The 19,727-nt window shown below is 32.9% G+C and overlaps 1 protein-coding gene across 4 annotated transcripts in view; it reads left to right on the forward strand.

Annotated features, from left to right (window-relative positions):
* The window catches only part of HECW2 (HECT, C2 and WW domain containing E3 ubiquitin protein ligase 2), a 425,511-nt gene that overhangs the window by 134,049 nt on the left and 271,735 nt on the right, over positions 1-19,727 (forward strand). For all 4 annotated transcript variants that reach the window (XM_074302808.1, XM_074302811.1, XM_074302809.1 and 1 more), the window contains one exon: positions 8,075-8,401. In XM_074302808.1, coding sequence (XP_074158909.1) covers positions 8,110-8,401 — 292 coding nt within the window. In that variant the 5' untranslated portion in view covers positions 8,075-8,109. The remainder of the gene's footprint in view (positions 1-8,074; positions 8,402-19,727) is intronic.

Consider the following 19,727-nt stretch of genomic DNA (forward strand, 5'->3'; position numbering starts at 1 on the left):
CTTATTATTAGAATTGAGAAGTCAGTTTTGCAGGCTGACTTCCTTAGTGTCAGGTCCTGACAGAGAAGTAAAGATCTAGTAGAGAAATCCTGACAGAGAGGTGAATAAGGTCCTGGTTAGGGAAATAGGTGAGAGATAAAGAGAGAGTTACATTGAAAAGAGAGTGTCTTTTGAGCACATTTGAGTTGGAATCAGAATAGCGAAACTTGGAATTGAATGAATGTCCCTAGACTAATCTCCAACTCCATAAAGTTGGATAGAAATCTAGGTGTACAGCTTGGGCTAAGTAGGAGAATCAACTATCCTCCCTAGGTAACAGAATGAAACCACTTTATCTTGATTCTCTGGAGTGGGTCTCTCAGGGGAGAGCTTCTGTGAGGAGGGAGGGAGGGAGGGAGGGAAGGAGAGAAGGAGAGACGGGGAGGGAGGGAGAGGGAGAGAACTTGATAATTTAAATTTTTACATATCAAATCATTCAAAATTGAGTCTCACTTCACACATCCTAATTATGTGACTCTGGCCTAGTAAATTTCTTAAATTCTCAATGCTCTAGGTTAGATCATTGATATCAGACTCAAAGAATAGATCACTAAACTACATATAAAGGTCTCTGTAAGTTGCATATTGATGTAGTTTTAAAATGCAGTATAATCTATGTTTTAAAATTTATTTTAAAAAATATTTTCAATTACATTTTAATCTGGATTGGGTTGCACTCTGAAGTACTGTGGACTGCATACACTTAATCCAGTGTTTGTTACCTGTGTTCTAGATAATTTGATAAGACTAAAGTTGCAGAACAAGTTATTGACCCGTGTGGAAATTTCCTCACCTGAAAGTTCCTTTTACCAGTGAAAATACAAATTTAATACTTAGTCTTTCTTTCTATTTCACTTTTAATAGAGCTTAAAGAAAGACCTTAATTTAAGTTCCTCCTCTAATTGTATAGCCTTAAGCAAGTCATAACTTCTCTATGACTGAGGCCATAACCAGAGTACAAATTGCAGCAGTTTAAGGATTTGCAGTGGGAGAGGGAACTTCCCTACACATAGTTCCCCATTTTCTCTTCAAAGCTTCTTATAATGACAATGGCACAAGTTTGGGATTCCCTACCAATCCCTCCAAAAGGTTAAAAACTAAAAGCATATTTCTTATTCTTAGATGAAGTGATACTTTTCTTGTAAAAGTGTGTCTTTCAAAAAAAAACCTTCATATTCAAAAACATACTGAATATATGTCAATTGCCTAGCTTGCTTTTTCTCTAAGCTTGCATGACATTTAAAAATATTACTTGTAGTTAAACACTATAAACTTGTAGTTAAACACTTTTTTTTATAACATTATCCCTTGTATTCATTTTTCCAAATTTTCCCTTCCCTCCCTCCACTCCCTCCCCCTGATGACAGGCAATCCCATACATTTTACATGTGTTACAATATAATCTAGATACAATATATGTGTGTAAATCCAATTTTCTTGTTGCATATTAAGTATTGGATTCTGAAGGTATAAGTAACCTGGGTAGATAGACAGTAGTGCTAATATTTTACATTCAATTCCCAGTGTTCCATCTCTGGGTGTAGTTTCTGTCCATCATTGATCAGCTGGAAGTGAGTTGGATCTTCTTTATGATGAAGATATCCACTTCCATCAGAATACATCTTCATACAGCATTAAACACTAGTCTTGATTTAATAACATTTTAATGGTATAGATCAATGTTTAAAAGAAAAATAGATACTTGTATCGATGAATTTCATTCTGGTAATGGAGGTGACTTAATTAGTTCAAAACAATAAAGATGAAGAATGAGATAAAGAGAAAGGTTGAAATAATTTAAAGATTTCTGGATTTGAAATTCAAAGAATGCTATTTGTTTTAGTACTTTATTTAAAAAATATTTTAGGCTATATTATGCAATTCACTTTTTACATATTTCCATATTATGGAAGTCATGTTATTGGAGAAGAATCAGAACAAAAGAGAAAAAAAGCCACAAGAAATAAAAAAAGACAGAAGGAAAAAAATGTGAAAATAGTATGCTTCTTTCTGCATTCTGTTTCCATAGCTCTCTTTCTGGATGCAGATAGTATTTCCCATTCAGAGTTTATTGGAATTGCCTTAGATAACTGAATTGCTGAAAAGAGCTAAGTTTATCATAGTTGATCATCACACAATCTTGTTGTGAACAGTATTCTGGTTCTGTTCCCTTTACTCAGCATCAGTTCATATAAGTCTTTCCAGCCTTTTCTGAAATCAGTCTGTTCATTTGTTATAGAACAATAACATGGAATGCCATTTTTCCTGTGTGATGTTGAACAAATTTTTGGATCTCTCTGTAAATCAGTTTTTTCACTTTTTTTTTTTTTTTTTTTGAGGCTGGGGTTAAGTGACTTGCCCAGGGTCACACTGCTAGGAAGTGTTAAGTGTCTGAGATCATATTTGAACTCGGGTCCTCCTGAATTCAGGGCTGGTGCTCTATCCACTGCACCACCTAGCTGCTCCTAGATCATTTTTTTAATTTGCAAAATGAGGAATGTTGGAATAGGTATTCTATTCATTAATTGAATAGGTAAGGTCTAAGATTGCTTTTAGCTCTGAGTTTTGTGATCTATTCTCTTCCTTTACTCTATTTATACAGAGTCTCTTGACATTTTATGTTTGGGTCATATGCAGAAATTAGCTCACTTGAAAATAACCAAGTGGGGCTTACTTGCCTAAATAAAGAAAATAGTATTAGAAAAATTAAAAAAAAACTAATTAAATTAATTTAGAAAAACTTATTGGTTTGGATAATGGAGAAGCAAGATAAAAAAAAGTAATCTTTTTAAAAAAAACTTAATGAGAATATTTTTTCAATTATATTGTTCATAAGCCAATTTTAAATTTGAGAAACTTAAAAATTAATCTTGACCTCTCTATAGTTGAAGTTACTTTTTCCAAAAAAAGGGTGTGTTTTTTTTTATTTACCATAGATATTTCCCAGTGTTCAGTCCTTGACAAGAGAAATTTCTCTTGTAAAGAAACATTTAAGTAACTAACCCAGTCACTGATTATCATTATTTGCCACATTCAGTGGCCATAGCCTATGCTTCTTTTCCTCTTTATTTAATAAAAAGAGTGTTTTTAGTCATCTCTCCTCTGGAATCAGTGTTGATAATTTCATTTAATCTGAGGAGCTCAGTGTTCAAAGTAATTAACAATGATTAAAAATGATTAACAATCCTGCATTTGAATTTTCCTTGCATTTTTCAAGTACTAATTACCTTTTGGTTTTTATGTATGTATGAATTTTTAATGTGGTTTGGCCTCATTGATACTTTGTACAAAGATAGTACTTCTCCAAAGGATAATCAAACATTTTCTGGATAATCTGCATTTCTTAAATATTTTGATTATGAAGACGGACAAAAGGGCATTTATTGCTTGTCCCCCTTGGAAACTCAACCCAGTGAACTAAAATTTCTGGCTTATTTCATAGAAATATTTTTTGTGTATTTATGCTTTACTTTGAGCATAAACATAACATTACCTGTGACTAGAAAGAAAAAAGAAAAAAAACCCCAAGGATTAGAATTATCTATATTATAATGAATTAGACTCCTTCTCTTAGCAGTAAATATGTATTTGTGAGCCTTTTCTAGTAAGTGCTGCTATGTGTTAAATTTTACCCATTGGGAATCGAGAGTGTATCAAAAGAAGTTAACGGAAGAACTTTATAGGTTATGGTAAAGGTGACAATTTCAGTTTGGCAAATATGAATTTGCCTGCATTTTCTCTTATCAGCAACATATTTTAATAAACTTTTTCTGAAGGACAGAATTATTTCTATAAAAATTTATTTTATAGTAGCAAATGTGCTAATAATCTCCAGAACCGATCATAAAAGTGCATGATCTAATTGGAATATGGTCTAGTTTTGCTTATCCTGGATATTATCTAGTTTATCAGTCCTATATCTGTGCTCCATAATTGTCAATTCCTTGCTTTCTTATTTCTTATTTTAAGTTTTCAATTTAAGTCAATTTCCCTCAGTTCATCTCAAAAAAATATTTTTCTTTCCTTTCTGAACATGATTTGGTCAGTCTATTTTTATTATATACTACTGAAAGCTTAAAAAACCAGCACAGCTAAATTGTTTAAAGAACTTAGGGACCTTTGGAACTGGATACTTACCTGAATTTCTTCTGAGAGGCTGGAATCACAGGGAGCATTTCTAGTTGTATCCTAATTCCTATAGTAGTGATTTTAGGGAATACTCTTCTATAAAAACAAAATGTTTGCTCTTCAGATGAAATAGTAGTATGAAATGCAATAAGATGGCATCCCTTTCCTGACTGATAAAAATTACTTTAGAGAAAAGCATGAAAAGGATATATTTATAATTTGTTTTCTTTTTCTTTTAGACAAAATCTGTTGGCTATAGCTTTGAATTTTTATACTATGGTGTTTTATAGTTAGGATTTGAACCTTTGGAAATAAAGTCATGAATTTCATTGTTGTTGCCAAGGAAGATGTCTATGAAAAAGTTATCTATAGTAGACCTATTTTAATTTGAGAAAATATCAAAAGCTGCCTATTTCTGGTAAAAATTTGCCGATTAGGAATGAGGCACAGAAACACTTGGAGTATTGCTGTGGAAAGGATTCCTTGAGTTATTTTTGAAAGGGAGAATTTTGTTTTAAAAACAAAGTGGATTATATGGCCTCTTCAACCATCAATGAATTCGAGCAAAATTTTTCTAAAGATAGAGATGCTTTGATAAAAACAACAAAAAATTAGATTGTGTCTCATTGCACAATGTAATGAGAGGAAAGCTTACTAGTTTTGGTAAATAGCATGGAAAAAAAAGAAGTGAAAATCAAATCACAAGTCTGGTTGGCTAATGGTTAGAGTGCTTTGCTTAAAGTCAATTCCAGAATAATCTCAGACACTCGTTACCTTTGTAACTCTGGACATATCACTACCCTTTTGTTTGACTCATTCTCCTCATATATAAAATGGAGATAATAATAGCACCTACCTCCTAGGATTATTGTGAAGATCAACTGAGATAACATAAGCAAAGTGATTTGCAAAAGCATTTTAAAGAGCAGTTGTGGGGGATATAAGCATCATCTGATACCAGAAGATAAATATTTATGTTTCTGTTAAATGAAAAGAAAAGGAAAAGTAGACAATGTAATATAATAGAAATTAGAAATAGAAAATTAGTTCCAGAGATGAGAGGACTTGGGTTCCGAGAAAAGCTGCTACATATTTTTTGTGTGACGTTAGGAAAGGTGTTTCATGTTTCCAAGCCTCAGTTTCCCTTCTGTAAAATGAAGAAAATTGATCTTAATTATCTATGAGTTGACCTTTGATCCTGTAATCTTTTTATGTATTATAATATTGAACAACATGTTCCTATCTTCTATGCTGGAGCTATCATAGAAGCATTTACCATAGGTGTTCATTTCTAGGGAAAAAAAAAAAAAAGATGAGAATAATATGCTAGTAAACTATTGAATGGAACTGTGCTAAGTGATAAGGTCCTGCATGGTGGGTGTGGTGGGTAGAGTTCTCTCTAAACTGAAGAACTGATAAAATTGAACCCCGGGACAGGCAGGGAGAAGGCTCTAATACAGATCAGTTTAACTCTGTGGTTCCACCCCTGAGGAGGTTCCATCCCTCAGAAATCCAATTATGTCAAACTCCAGAGATCCATCCTCTGTGGAGGTTGTGGGCAGTCTAACTTTGCTATGCCCTCTCAGAAATTTCAGTCATATCCCTGAGATTAAAATTTCCCTATAAATCTACTTACAACCCATGCCATGCTTGTTTCCCTCCTTTGGGGCAGTCTGCCTATAGGTGTATTTCCTTTTACCTCTCCCCCATACTATGTGGTATCTCCCCTAACCCTACTGTGCTTTTCCTTTTTCATAGCTAACTCTTTTTAGGTCCCTTACAGGATTTAGCTTGCCAGCTAAGCCTTATGGGGTGTTTCCTTCCTCCTGGGTAATTGTGAGTTCCACTAAGAAATTTGTCTTTTATATGCTCTCCCAACCCTATTTCATATTTATAGTACCTGGTGTCTAGTATATCTCTTATTTTGTCTGTAACCTCTTCCCCTAAATAAACTTACCTTTGGCCAAAGAGAATGACCATTGTATATTTTTCACATGACTGAACCCTAACTTTTGGTGCCTACCATCATCTAGTGACTATCTCACTAAGCACAATGTTAAACCTCACAGAATAGTACATATCTGTTTTGGGCTGTTTAATATTAGCTCTAAATTAGAGACCTTAGACTAATTTGAACTTTTGTAATTTTAGTCAAGTGTACAATTGATTTCATTTTGTTATCTTGTAGTTTTTTCTTTGAAATATATCTCAGATTGTTAAGAACTATTCAACCTTTTTATTACAATAGCAAAATAAATTTACAGGAACAAATATGCTAATAATCTCTCCAGAGACTTTTAAGTATGGTTTCAGTTTTTGTATTCACTTCTGTGAACAGGTTTCCTTGAGTCTTTTTTTTTTTTTAACTGAGGTTTTAAAAGAGTCTGTGTTAACCTAATGCCTAGTGTAATTTTAATTAATATCCTGCATTAACTTCAACAATTTTTAATTGAGTTTTTTCTATGTGTCTACCTACCCGTGATAAAATACTTTATTCCCCACAAATGATTGTATAATAGGGCCACAGTAGGAGGAATGAGAAAATCTACAAAGATTTAATTTAGTACAATTCAATTCAATTCTTTAATCATCTGAAGATTTTATCCTTTCAGATGACTTGGAACTAGGTGATGAAAATAGGGTAGATAAATGAAGGGGCCATCACTAAGGATAGGATCAGAAAGGCTAGTAATAATAGGGAGTGTGCAGAAGGAACATTAAATTTTTGCCAAGAAAATATGTTAACATGAGGCTTTGTACTTGGTGTATACCTCAATTCTTTTATTTCTCATGCTGGAGAATAAAGGCAATGTTGCTTAATGGATAGAGTGCTGGACTTAGAATTCAAATATGGGTTTTCCTGAGTCTAAGTCCAGCAGAGTCATAGTAAGAATTTCTTGCACTTGGGTTAAAAATAATTATGGGAGAAGAGTAGTATTCTCCCAGGGGGGTTAGTTTGTGTGGTAAGAGGCAGTCTTGGGAAAGGGGTATCATGGTAACTGTACTCAGGGAGGGCTAAAGCCCAGAAAAATATAAAACTCATAGTAGCCATAGGGAAGAAGAACTCTACTTTCCTTGCCCAGAAACAGAACCCCAGGTGCCCTATGCTGGTTATAGAAAGCTCAGACATTTACTAGTTCATATAGCCACTTGACTTTTACTAGCTTTAATTTCCTTTTCTGTAAAATGGGAATAGTGATACCTGTGATACTTAGCTCACATCATCTTTGTGAAACTCAAATGAAATAATCAGTTTATACAGCACTTTACACATCTCAAAGTATATCAATTGTCACTTTTTATTATTGTTATTATTTAGTTGTGTACTTACTAGATTGTAGGAAGACTAGACTGCAGCAGTGAGGATGGGGGAAGAGGACAGATAGCAGGAGATAAACACATTGGTCTTGAATGGAGAAATGTGCCTGTCTCAAAGCTTTTGAAATTAGCAGCAAAGTCACAGCCTGACATTTGTCTTGTCAACAGTGGGGGCAGGGTGGGAAAAAGGGAGAAGGGAGTGAAGGGCAGCCCTAAAATAGGGAAAAGCCAAATCTAGTACTCACTTACTGTATGATCTAAGAAAAATCACTCAACCCCTCTGATTTTTAATATTTGTAAAGTGAGATGGAAGAAGTGATGTCTTAGGTCTTTTCCAGCTCTAAGATTTAATGGTTCCATCATCTCCTATATGCTTCCTTGACTTAGATAGTAGCAACTGCAAGTGAGAGGTGCTATTTTCAGACAACAGCAGTTCATAACACAGCATCGGGCTTTATTGTGTCAGCAGATTATTCCAGGGTCACAGTTGTAAGAAACATTCCTGCAAAGCTTTATCTTTGGGAGGCTTAAATCTGATTGCTTGCCTTATAGTGTTAGTTAATGCCTCCTGTTTGTCTATTTCTTGCAGATCCTTAGGAAGCTGATTTCAGAGAGGTAGACAGTATGGCTAGCTCAGCCAGAGAGCACCTGCTTTTTGTGAGGAGGCGCAACCCTCAGATGCGCTACACACTGAGTCCAGAGAACCTTCAGAGTCTCGCCTCTCAGGGCTCCATGCCGGAGAACATGAACCTTCAGAGGGCTAATAGTGACACTGATCTGGTGACTTCGGAAAGCCGCTCTAGCCTGACTGCAAGCATGTATGAATATACCTTGGGCCAAGCCCAGAACCTCATTATCTTCTGGGACATTAAAGAGGAAGTGGACCCTACTGACTGGATTGGACTTTATCATATAGGTGAGTCATACAGAATGGAATTATGTAGTATGTGTATGTGTGGATGGATAGGTAAGTAGAGTGTCATCTGTATTTTTTCTTTGACATTTTATTGACTATTAAAAAACAATTTCTGAAAAAATATGAAATATGCATGTTCTTTTTACATTTACATTTTTAAGCAAATTGCAAGGTGTGATTAAGCAAAGTTTTGAAGATTTAATATGCGTCTTCTTTAGGGTCATACTATTTGAAAATGAATTTTTGTAAATTGCAACCTTAAACAATCCCCAAGAAAACATTTCATAGAAAGAAAATGACTGTTCTACACACCTTGTTCTAGCTCATTAAGATTATATCCATTTGGTCTACTATATTCTTACATAGGGAATTGATTTAGATGATGATACATATTCTTGTTTCAGATCAGTTCTGAAGGAGTAAATGAATGGATGGATGAAGATATATTTATTAAATATGGTGTTCCAAGCCAGTGTTTAATATTGGAAAACTTAATAAATATGTCTTATGGAATGAATATATACTATTTTTTAAGGCTTACTCTTCTAAAAACAAACCATGACTACTGTAAAGAGCTTAAGACTTGTTATTTTTATCCAAAATCCTTAGATTTTGTTCTAGGAGAAGAAACCATTCTCATGGCAAATGAAGTAGAAGTAGTTAGTGAAATAAGTGTTCATAAAAATGTACTAGTTGGTCACTACAAAAGCAGGTGATTCTAAGACTCTGCCCTCAGGATAAGGCAGTAGCAAGCCCATGAACCTAGGATGGAGAAAGAAAAAAATCAGAAAAAGTATGTGCTTTCACACATAAATACAAAAACTGAAATTAAGGCCCACATCATTTCAGACTACCTGTTTCTTCAATTCCATTCCCACATCCACTAATTTCATTGTTTGATTTGTGATTAGTCCAACCTGCCAAGTGTAACCAAATTGGAAAATTCCTTCTCTCTGGATTCCTATCTCTTTTTAAAAATTTTTATTTTAATAATATATTATTTTTCTACTTATATGTCAAGATGGTTTTTAACTTTCACTGTTGTAAGATTTTGAGTTCCAATTTTTTTCTTCCTTCTTTACTTTCCTCCTCCCTACAGTACGAAGCAATCTAATACAGGTTATACATGTACATTCATTTTAAACATATTTCTGGGTTCATATCTTCAGAAAGAAGGGGGTGGGAATGTGAAGTCCTCAATGGCCTAACTACTTGTTAAATCCTGAGGTGTGATACCTGGACACTCAGAATCTTCAAATTTCAAGCTTATGAAGTTTGAAAGACTGACTGAGGTACAGAAAGTTGCAATAAGATCCAGCAGGACACATATTGCTATTCTTGTTGTTGAGAACTTATAGCTGTTATCAATAATAATATCAAATGTTAACCAGGATTGAGATGCACATTGGCACATTGCACATACCAGACAGTAAAGCAATGTCTTTTGTAGAAGCTTCACACTTATATCCCTTGAAATGTCATTTTGGACATCTAGTCAGAAAAGAACTGTCTCCAATTTATAGATAGTATTATAGATTTTAAAACTATATGATATCTTAAATATAATCTAATCAGCTAGGAAAGCAATAGAATATGTAAGAAAAATAAAGATTGCCAAACTGTGAGTTTTGGAATCCCTTCACTTTCAGAGGTCTCAGTTTCCTCATCTATTCAATAAAAGAATTAGACTAAATGGTTTCTGAAATATCTTCCAGATCTAGGGATAGGCATCTGTACATAAGGAGCACAAACCTACATGTACGATATGGGTTTGAAATTTAAATACTAAGTCACATTTGGTGTGGAACCAGACTGAATGGAGAAATTTTAACCAGATTTCCATTATAAATAAATAAATATATATATATATATATATATATATATATATATATATATATATATATATATATATATATATATATATATATATATATATATATATATTACTATTTTGAAAATTGTGGATAGGTCAGAACAGCTAGATGGTACAGTGGATAGAGCACCACTCCTGAAGTCAGGAGGACCTGAGTTCAAATTTGGCCTCAGAAACTTAACACTTCCCAGCTGTGTGACCCTGGGCAAATCACTTAACTCCAATTGCCTCAGGAAAAATGTGGGTAGCTCTATAATGATAGTAAAATATAAATATATTTTTCTAAAAAATTACTGAAATCATAGTAGCATTTGGTTATAAAGTAGATTTTCGGTGGATACAAATAGCACAATTGTTTTGTATAGATGGTGGGGAAAAGCTTATATATTTTTTCTAATATGCAGGGATACTAATATTCCCAAATATTGGAAGCTAGTGGTTCTTCTTATTAATAGGAATGTACATCTCTCTACAAAAACTTCTAACCCCATTTCCATATCTGTAAAATGGAATTAAAACAGTCCTACTTCACATGTCTTTATGAGAATAAAATGCAATATTTGTTTTTAAAAAACACATCTGGTACATAGTAGGATTTACATTGTACTTGTTTCATTTTTCAGTTTTGTCCAGCTCCATGACTCTATTTGGGGTTTTCTTGGCAAACATACTGGAAGTGTTTGCCATTTCCTTTTCCAGCTCATTTTACAGATGAGGAAATAGAGGCAAATTAATGCATTAAATGACTTCTCTAGAGTCACAGATCTAGTGAGTGTCTGAGACCAGATTAGAATCACAAAGTTGAGACTTCCTGACTTCAGATCCAGCACTCTATTCACTATGCTACCTAGCTGCCTAATAGGCACTATATAAATGCTTATTCCCTTTCCTTCTAGTTGGTAGACCTGGCTTGTGGTCTAAAAACTAGTCTAGCTAAATGAAGAGAAGGTTGGCCATCATTTGACAAGACTTTGAGGGAAGAAATCTCAGGTTAAGTCTTAGTGCTGAGAGACTAGCCAGCTATGTAAGTCAGTACAATTTATTTGACCTGTATAACTCTCAGTCTTCAATACAATAATTTAGTTTAGCTAGATGATTTGTAAGATCTTTGTGGTTTTTATAATTCCCTGGGTCTCAGAAACTGAAAGACAGCTAAGTCCAGCTAGACTTGGACTTAGAAAGACTGAAGTTTAAAAACAGCTTTACATACTTACCAACTCTGAGACTTTGGACAAGGCACTTAATTTCTGTTTATTTCAGTTTCCTCGGCTGTAAAATAGGGATAATAATAGTACTGACTTCCAGGATTGTTGTGAGTTTTCATTGACACAATATTTGTAAAGCATTTTGTAAGCCTTAAGGGCTGCATAAATGCTTTACTGATGCTGTTGCTACCATCATTAATTTTCAGACATTTTTATATAGTATTTGGAAACCCTTATGGACTCCTCTGTGGTCAATACGAACTTTTATGGTGCTATAAGAGTATCTGATGGAGACAGTCACCTGGCAAGAGTAGTTCTTTTTTTAATGTCTATAGCAAGACAAATTTGTATTGTCACAAAATGGCTCAGAAGTCATTATCTCATTGCTTCTATATGTGCCTCCAAATTAAGCAGCAAGAATTAAAGAACCATACAGTGCAAAAATGCACTCTTATGTGAGTGATAGGGGGAATCCAATATTTTTTTCATATTAAAAAGGGAACATAAGTTCTAAAAGGCTGGGAAACAGTGGTATAGCATTTCTCGTTATTGACACCAATAGAGTTCTCTCTACAAAAACCTCTGTTTGGCACAGTTTTCTTCCCTAAAATGAAGTTTAAAAAACAGCACCTATCTTTCAGGGTTATTATGGGGATTAAATGAGATAATATTTGTGAAAAGTATTTTTTTTCATCTTTTCATTTCAGGACCATTACTTTATAACAATGCATTGGTGCTTTGCAAGTCTCTACCTCCCCTCAAATGTATTCTCAATGATAGTGAAATAACATTCAGTTCTATTAACAAACCCGACAGACATTCCAAGTTGATAAAATTCACCCTAATACCAAAAGGATATTTAAGAGTTTTTCCAAGGTGGGGGTAGTAGGAGGGATGGTCTAAATTCTTTTATTATGGGTTTTCAAAATATTTAGTTATGCCCTACCTAAAATGTTTATACCTAACAATCCTCACATAAAACCAGTGCAAAAGCTTTAGAACATCTGGAGATTTGTGCAAAAGCAAATGCCATATTCAACAGATATTCATGGCAAGCCACTAACAACAAGAATTCCATGTTCTATTTGACTGTCAGATTAAATAGCAGCTTTTCCCATGACCCTAGACAGCATATTACTTTAGACCCTGCATACTACTCAAATTAAAATAACTCATTACTTAGTGTTCATGCTTTAAGTGCTTTGTGTAATTGCTACAGTTTTGTCTCAGAGGAATGGCTTCCATTTTCTTTGAGTGGAGGTACCACCGCATATTATGGGATAGAACTAGTGCTGGGACTTAGAAAAGCTTCTGACAAAATCCTGTATTTAAAGCTTCTGTTCATCACGTTAATGCTTTTATTTTTGATTTTGAGTTTTCTGACATCAGTAGACCATGAACTAGATTATAAAAAGCAAGAGAATCAGAATTCTGCCCATTGTTACAACTTAATTCTACTTTATAGCATAAGCTCAATGAAATTTGAGAGAAGCTACAAGAAAGTTCATGATGTGTGACATTTTGAAGGAAATGAAAAAAGAAGGGGTTGTGGGTGATACTTTGTGATTATTTTTAAAGCATCATTGTTAAGAATTGCACAATACAATATTATTCAGGTGAAATATTTGGTAATTTAAATATTTTTTTCAAACCTTTGTACTTTTCCAAGACTAGTCAGGATCCTAACTCTGCTTGTCAATAGAAAAATGACAAAGTAAAGCTTATATAAAATTTAAATTCAACTTCCAAAAAAGCATAAAAACTAAAGAGAATCAAGTACTGATCTTAGAACAAATTTAATATATATTCCCCCTTTCAATTATATTTTTCTTTTCCATCCAGAGGCATCAATCTATAGATTTTTAAAAAAAACTTATTTGCTAAAAATGGATATTTATGTTGGTTGGTAATATAAGGAGTATCACAGTTGGTTGGTAATATAAGGAGTATCACAGTTGGAACTGTTAAGTATAGCAAAAGTCAATTCTAATATGGAAAACCAAAATATAGAAACAGAGAATGCTGACAAATGATTGGCAAAGTTAAAGGCAACTTAGGAGAGTAGATTGAGTACTGAACTCAGAGTCAAAAAGATCTGAGTTCAAATCCTAATCATGACATACTAGAAATCCCAACCATGACACACTGACCAGAAGTTGCAAAAAAAAAAAAAAAAATACTGGTTTGTATTGATAGAAGTTCCTCCTTGGGGTTTCTTAAACCAAATGTCATCAGAGTTCAGAAATATATCATATACATATATCCACATACACTCAGCTTCATGAATCAAAGATAACCGCAACCACAGAAAGGTTAATTTTTTCATCCTTCAGACTTACAAATAAATTGTTGTCATCTCTTTAGAAATCACAGCAAATATATATAGGACTTAAAATTGAATAAAAATCACCAGTGTTGGAAGAAAAAATGTCAGCGATAGATGAAGAGAGAAGTCTATTGTGGGGACTTGTGTTTATCTTCCAAAAGCTTCTCCATGAGCTACACTTGTATTTTATAACAGGAACTTTTTTAGGCCAAAAATTTCAAGTACCCAGGGCAGGATTTATTTTTCTCTAGCTAGGATGAGTTGTATTTTTTTCTACCTTTTGTACAGATTAGTTTTGCCAACGTGTTCCAGGAAAGTCAGTTGGAGTGAGTGATATGATAAAAAGACCATTAATTAACAAAACGAAAACAAAACATGTACTCTGAAGGGAAAAGCACATCAAGGTAGAAACACAATAAAAATGCAGGCTATGCCAACAAACCACACCTCATCATGTCTGTCTTCTACCCAAACCTTCCCTTCTGGGAATGATTTCTTTAAGGACCTTTTCTCTGTTCCATAAATAAAATTAATGTTGCTAGGTAATAGTTTGGCTTCTCAAATCATGGCTGAATTTGGGGAAGGGGGCAATTGAGGAAGTCATTTAGTAGCTTTCTATCAAGAAAGAAAGAAACCTGGAGGGTATTTTGGACAGAATACTATATTGTTATGAAATGTGAGTTCTTAGCCCATGTTTATCACAATGCCCATTGGAGAATTCTGTCTGTTACTCATATTCCTGTTGAGTCATAGCATCTTTCAATTAATGGACTAGCCTTTGGGGAATTGAGTCTTTCTGGGCATGTGATTTTTTTTTCTTTGTTATGTTATTACTTTCTCCCCTTTAATTTCCTTCCCTATTATATTTACCACATCTATCTTCTACTTAATTGTGTCCAGCAATACTGCCTCAAGTGTTTTCAAGACCTTTATGATTAGTCTGAAAAATTACTCCAAACACATCATCTGTCCTACTAAACTCTACAAATTTTTTGTATTTTCAGGACTCATTGCTTTTATAAATCTAGTGGTTTCCTATCATCTAAAAATAAGCCAATTTTAAAACATTTATCAAGTGCTTTAAAATGGTAAATTTTGTTTTTATCTACATTATTTCACTTGATACTCAGAATAAGCCAGTGAAGGGGAGGCATAGAGGGATTGAATGACTTGGCTCAACATCTGCCAAGGAACAGAGATGGGGCTAGAAACTAAGTCCAGTGCTTTTTTTCTTACTACAAGAGACTCTCAAAAGTTGGTAAAATTTTAAGGTAAAGGAAATAAGCAGGATTTACTTTAATTTGATAATAATTAATGACCTTAAGGAACTTAATAAATCCTGGCAAGTTGAGAAATCACAATTAAGCTGAACTTTGGTAATAAAGTTGAATCAGCAAAGAAAAAGCTTTTCCCTAAGCTTACTTCTGTTTGCATCAGTTTTAACTTGAACACTTAATCTAACAGTTTTAACTAAATTGAATACAGTCCTTTATCAATCAATCCTTTGAACTTCAACATTAGTAAGCATTAGTAACTCCTGTGTACAAATTGCAATCATAGAGCTTACAATTTGCTTAAGGAGAGAAAATTTTTTTTATAAAGCACAAACTGTAAGAAAAAAAAAACTATAATAAGAAAAAAACAGAAACACTTATAAAACAATTTTTAAAAATTTAGATTAAAATTTTTAAATTGTTTAAGTTAATTTAAAAATATCAAAATGATTGTGCAAATAATAGCACTGCATAATTTAATTTTAAAAAAAATTTAAATTTAAATTTTAAAAAATCTAGACATAATATTCTCTATAGAATTCACCTAATAAAAAATTTTAACTGACTCCATGTAGTTATATTTATATGATAAAACCTTAACTAGCCAAGATGTTAAAATAGTTGCTTCATAAACTGTGGTCCATGAAGCTGTTATTTTGATAACTATTTTAATATAATTGGTTTCCTTTGTAATTATACATATTTTATTTTATACATTTAAGTATGATTTTGAGAGGGGAACACCTTCAGCTTCACCAGAATGCCAAAGAAGTCCATGACACAAAAATTAAGAATTTAACTTTAAGGGAATGATTAATGTTTGCAGTCTTGGTAATAAGTAACAGTTACCTTGTTCTTTAAAATGTATAAAATACTTTCTTTGTATGAACCTTTCTGGATAGTGAAACATTCTGAATATTTGAAGTATCAAGTACTCTTTTATAATGACCATTTTGAAAGACAGTCTTTCCAAAATACATTATGCATTCATTCCTTGCCTTTTTAAACAGAATGTCAACACATTTCAACTTTTTTTGGATGTTTTAAGGTTATTATATTGGAAAATAATACGATGCCCCTATGGGCTACTGATATGTATTGGATTTTTATCCCTTCCCTTTGCTGGTGCTAATGGGCCTAATAGCTGGAGGGTTTTTTTTTTTTTTTTTTAATTTGTTTGATTTTTTAAGGGCTTGAATCTATTTTTATAGTAATTTTTCTATTTCTTTTCCTGTACTTGTCACACTTCTTGTTACCAATATTATTTTCCTGTATTAATTCCTCTTTTACCCTATAATTGTTTCTATGTTATATCGATAGTGGAATTCAATATCTAAACTTGTTTTTAAAAAATTGTATGGTAAGAGTAAAAAGAGTGACTTTCCTATGAGTAGATATAGTCATAAATTTTATCATGTAATATTTCGAGAGAAATGAGTACCAGATAGGTGGTATATCAATCTATCTATATTCCCAAAATTTGTGAAGATTTTTTGGGGAACAATATCAATATTTGAATCTTCTTATAAAAGTTTTCCTTCCTTTTCTTTATTTTTTAGTCCTTTGAATATGGATATATTTTATCATCTTGCTTTATTTTTGCTTTCAATAGATTATGCTCTCTTACCTGTTACTTTCTCCTTTCCTTCAGAGAAGGTCAAGTGCTTTCACATTTGGGTAAAAATAATTTAATAAAAATTTTCCATCTTGTGTGACTTCCAACTGGTTTCCTCAAGTATATATAAATGTTCAGTCTTTACTCACCCATTTATTCCTTCAATAAGCCTTAAATGCTTGGGTGTACATAACACTATAATAAGCATGATTAAACAAGTAAACCATTAAGAACCATTTACAGTATGAGATTTCTTGCTCTGGGAGAAATCACAAAGAACAGAGTACCAATGATAGCAAAGGAAAACTAAATGTTTCAAAGGACCACAAAGCACCAGAATCTTGATATTCCAAAATTCAAGGGATTGGCTCTCTGAATTTTGACTCTTCCTCTATGGAGTAAAATAACTAGTGCCAAGATTTTTATGGTTCTGTTCAATCAGAGATAAGATGTACTGTACTTTAGACTCTGGTTCCTTCCTGATTAAATTTAGACTAGGCAAAATAATTGGGGAGGAGAAAGGAAGGAACTATTATTTTGTATAAGGCTCAAAAAGCCATTGTGGAATTTTTTCAGGTGATCACATTATATCCAATGAGTCACAAATAATTACTCTGTCCAAGAAAGTAAAACTGATTTCTTCCTCTAGAATTATCACAGGCAGAACCAAAAACACAGAAGGTATCACCTGCCATCATGTACAAAATAGTGAAAAAAATATTTTAAAAAGTCAGGGTGGTAGGGGAGGAGTATAGGGGATAGTAAAATTATTTTAAAACCAAAGGGCAAAAATTTTATAATAGCTGAATAACAAAATAAAATTCAAATTAAAAAATAATGTCATTTGTAAATTAGATGTTTTCCCTTTTAAGTACATGCATAACCCACCTAATTTAATTTGGGTAGAGGTGGAGACATGGATAGAATTCTAAGCTTTATAGATTTTTTTTTTTAACCTCTCAAAAAACAAAGAAATTTTTAATACATTCCTTGGCACTTCCGGTTTTATCAGCAGTGATAGGGGAAAAAACAACCTGATTTTAATCCAATTAAAATCAAAATCCATGTCCCTTATAGGAATCATGTAAACAAAATTTCATGAACTGACAGCAGATCCTATACCTAATTTTTTTCCTATCATGTTCCCTTCTTTCAGTTGAATTTTACTTTTCATTCATAAAGGGAGTAAATTTAAAGGTTTAGATTGAGAAACCTAAATAGGAAATCTCTTATTGTACTTTTAAAGTTTGTTTTCTTTATTCAGTACAAATGACCCCAAGATTATATGGATATTGCTTTTTTTTTTTTTTTTTAAACTTTAAGGTCTTTTTCACTTCCAAGAAAGTGACTGGAATTGGTTTTAAGGAAATCTCTTTTCCTTTTTTCTTATTTATTTTGTAGTGTGTGTGTGTGTGTGTGTGTGTGTGTGTGTGTGTGTGTGTGTGTGTGTGTGTGTGTGTGAGAGAGACAATTGGGGCTAAGTGACTTGCACAGATTTGAACTCAATTACTCCTGACTCCAGGGCAGCACTCTATCTGCTATGCCATCTAACTGCCCCTTAAGCAACTCTCAGGGTAGTCACATCCTGTCCCCTATTCTTCATCTATAAATAATCAGATGAAGATTAACTGACTGTTAGGAGTTTTAGCTATGATAAACCTCTCAAAGTGGAGAAGCACATTTTGAATATTTGAACTTTTTTTGTTCCAGTAAAACTCTTAAATTCTGGGAAATTCTTCCTTGCATTGAGCCAAAAATCTTCCTAATGATTATTTCTGTGTACAGCTTTTACTACTGCTCACTAAAGCCACAGAGTGAGTCTAATCTCTCATTCATATGACATGGCTTCAGATATTTAGAGACAGTCCCAAGTTCTCTTAGCTAGTCCTTATAGGGCAATGTTCAATCTCCCTTGCCATTCTGGAAGCTTGGTTAGGGATATACCTTAACGTGTCAGTATTTCTCTTGAAATATAGTCCTGGAACTGAATGGAACATATTTGACATTATAGATCATAGTGAGAAGGAGTATTAGAAGTAACTTATTCCAACATCATTATTTTAAAAATGAGAAGAATGAGTTCTAGAGCAGTGAAAAGTTTACCTGATGTCTCATGGGTAGTAAGCAGCAGGTTTGAATCCTTGTCTTCAGATCCAGAGTCTGGTCATTATTCCACAGATGCAAGCATTTATTTAGTGCTTTAAAGTTTGCTAAGTGTTTTACCTATTTTACTTTATTTTATCTTAAGAATAATTGTGAGGTGGGTCAATAAGTCAGTTAAGTTATAATTTAATAAACATTTGACTCATTTTCAGATACTTAGTATGTATTCATTGCCCTACACATCAAAGAAGAAATCATATTTTGCTACAAGGTGGATTGTTTTAAGTTTTTTAACAAGCAAACAAATCTTAGCCAATGAAATTTATTCCTTCTCCAATGTTTTAGATATGTTAAGTTTTTCGTGCTTTATATAATCCAATCATCCAGATTATTTGCGTTTTTTAATTGTAAAAATAAAGGTTACAAATGTGTTATTCTAAGTATACAGTACAGTTTTGTTAACTAGCAAAGAGTCATCATATTTATTTCCATTTGTTGAATGATACAAAATAGTTTACATTTCAAATGCCCTGGTTGCTGTAGAATTGAAAAGAATTTAGATTATCAATCTACATTTCCTCCTGGGAATAAAATTTTAGTATCAGTTGAAGGTTAGTCAAAATTAAAATAAAGAAAAGCACTTACATGATTCCCTACAGATATATTAATATACTTAATGAACAATTTGGACCAGAGAGATAAAAACTCTTTATTTAAGAATAATTCAAATTTAAGTTGATGAGAAAATTTGATTTTTTTTTTTCCTTCCCTGAAACTTCTGGAATAGCAACCAACAATTTAATGGATAATAAAGTGGATCATATAAAGTTACTAACAGCTAGGTAACATTTATAAAACTTTATAAGGTATGTAAAGTAGTTTATATATGTTATATGTAAAGTAGTTTATATATATTATCTCATTTGAGCA

The sequence above is a fragment of the Sminthopsis crassicaudata genome, chromosome 3 (assembly GCF_048593235.1).
Source record: "Sminthopsis crassicaudata isolate SCR6 chromosome 3, ASM4859323v1, whole genome shotgun sequence".
NCBI classification, from domain to species: domain Eukaryota; kingdom Metazoa; phylum Chordata; class Mammalia; order Dasyuromorphia; family Dasyuridae; genus Sminthopsis; species Sminthopsis crassicaudata.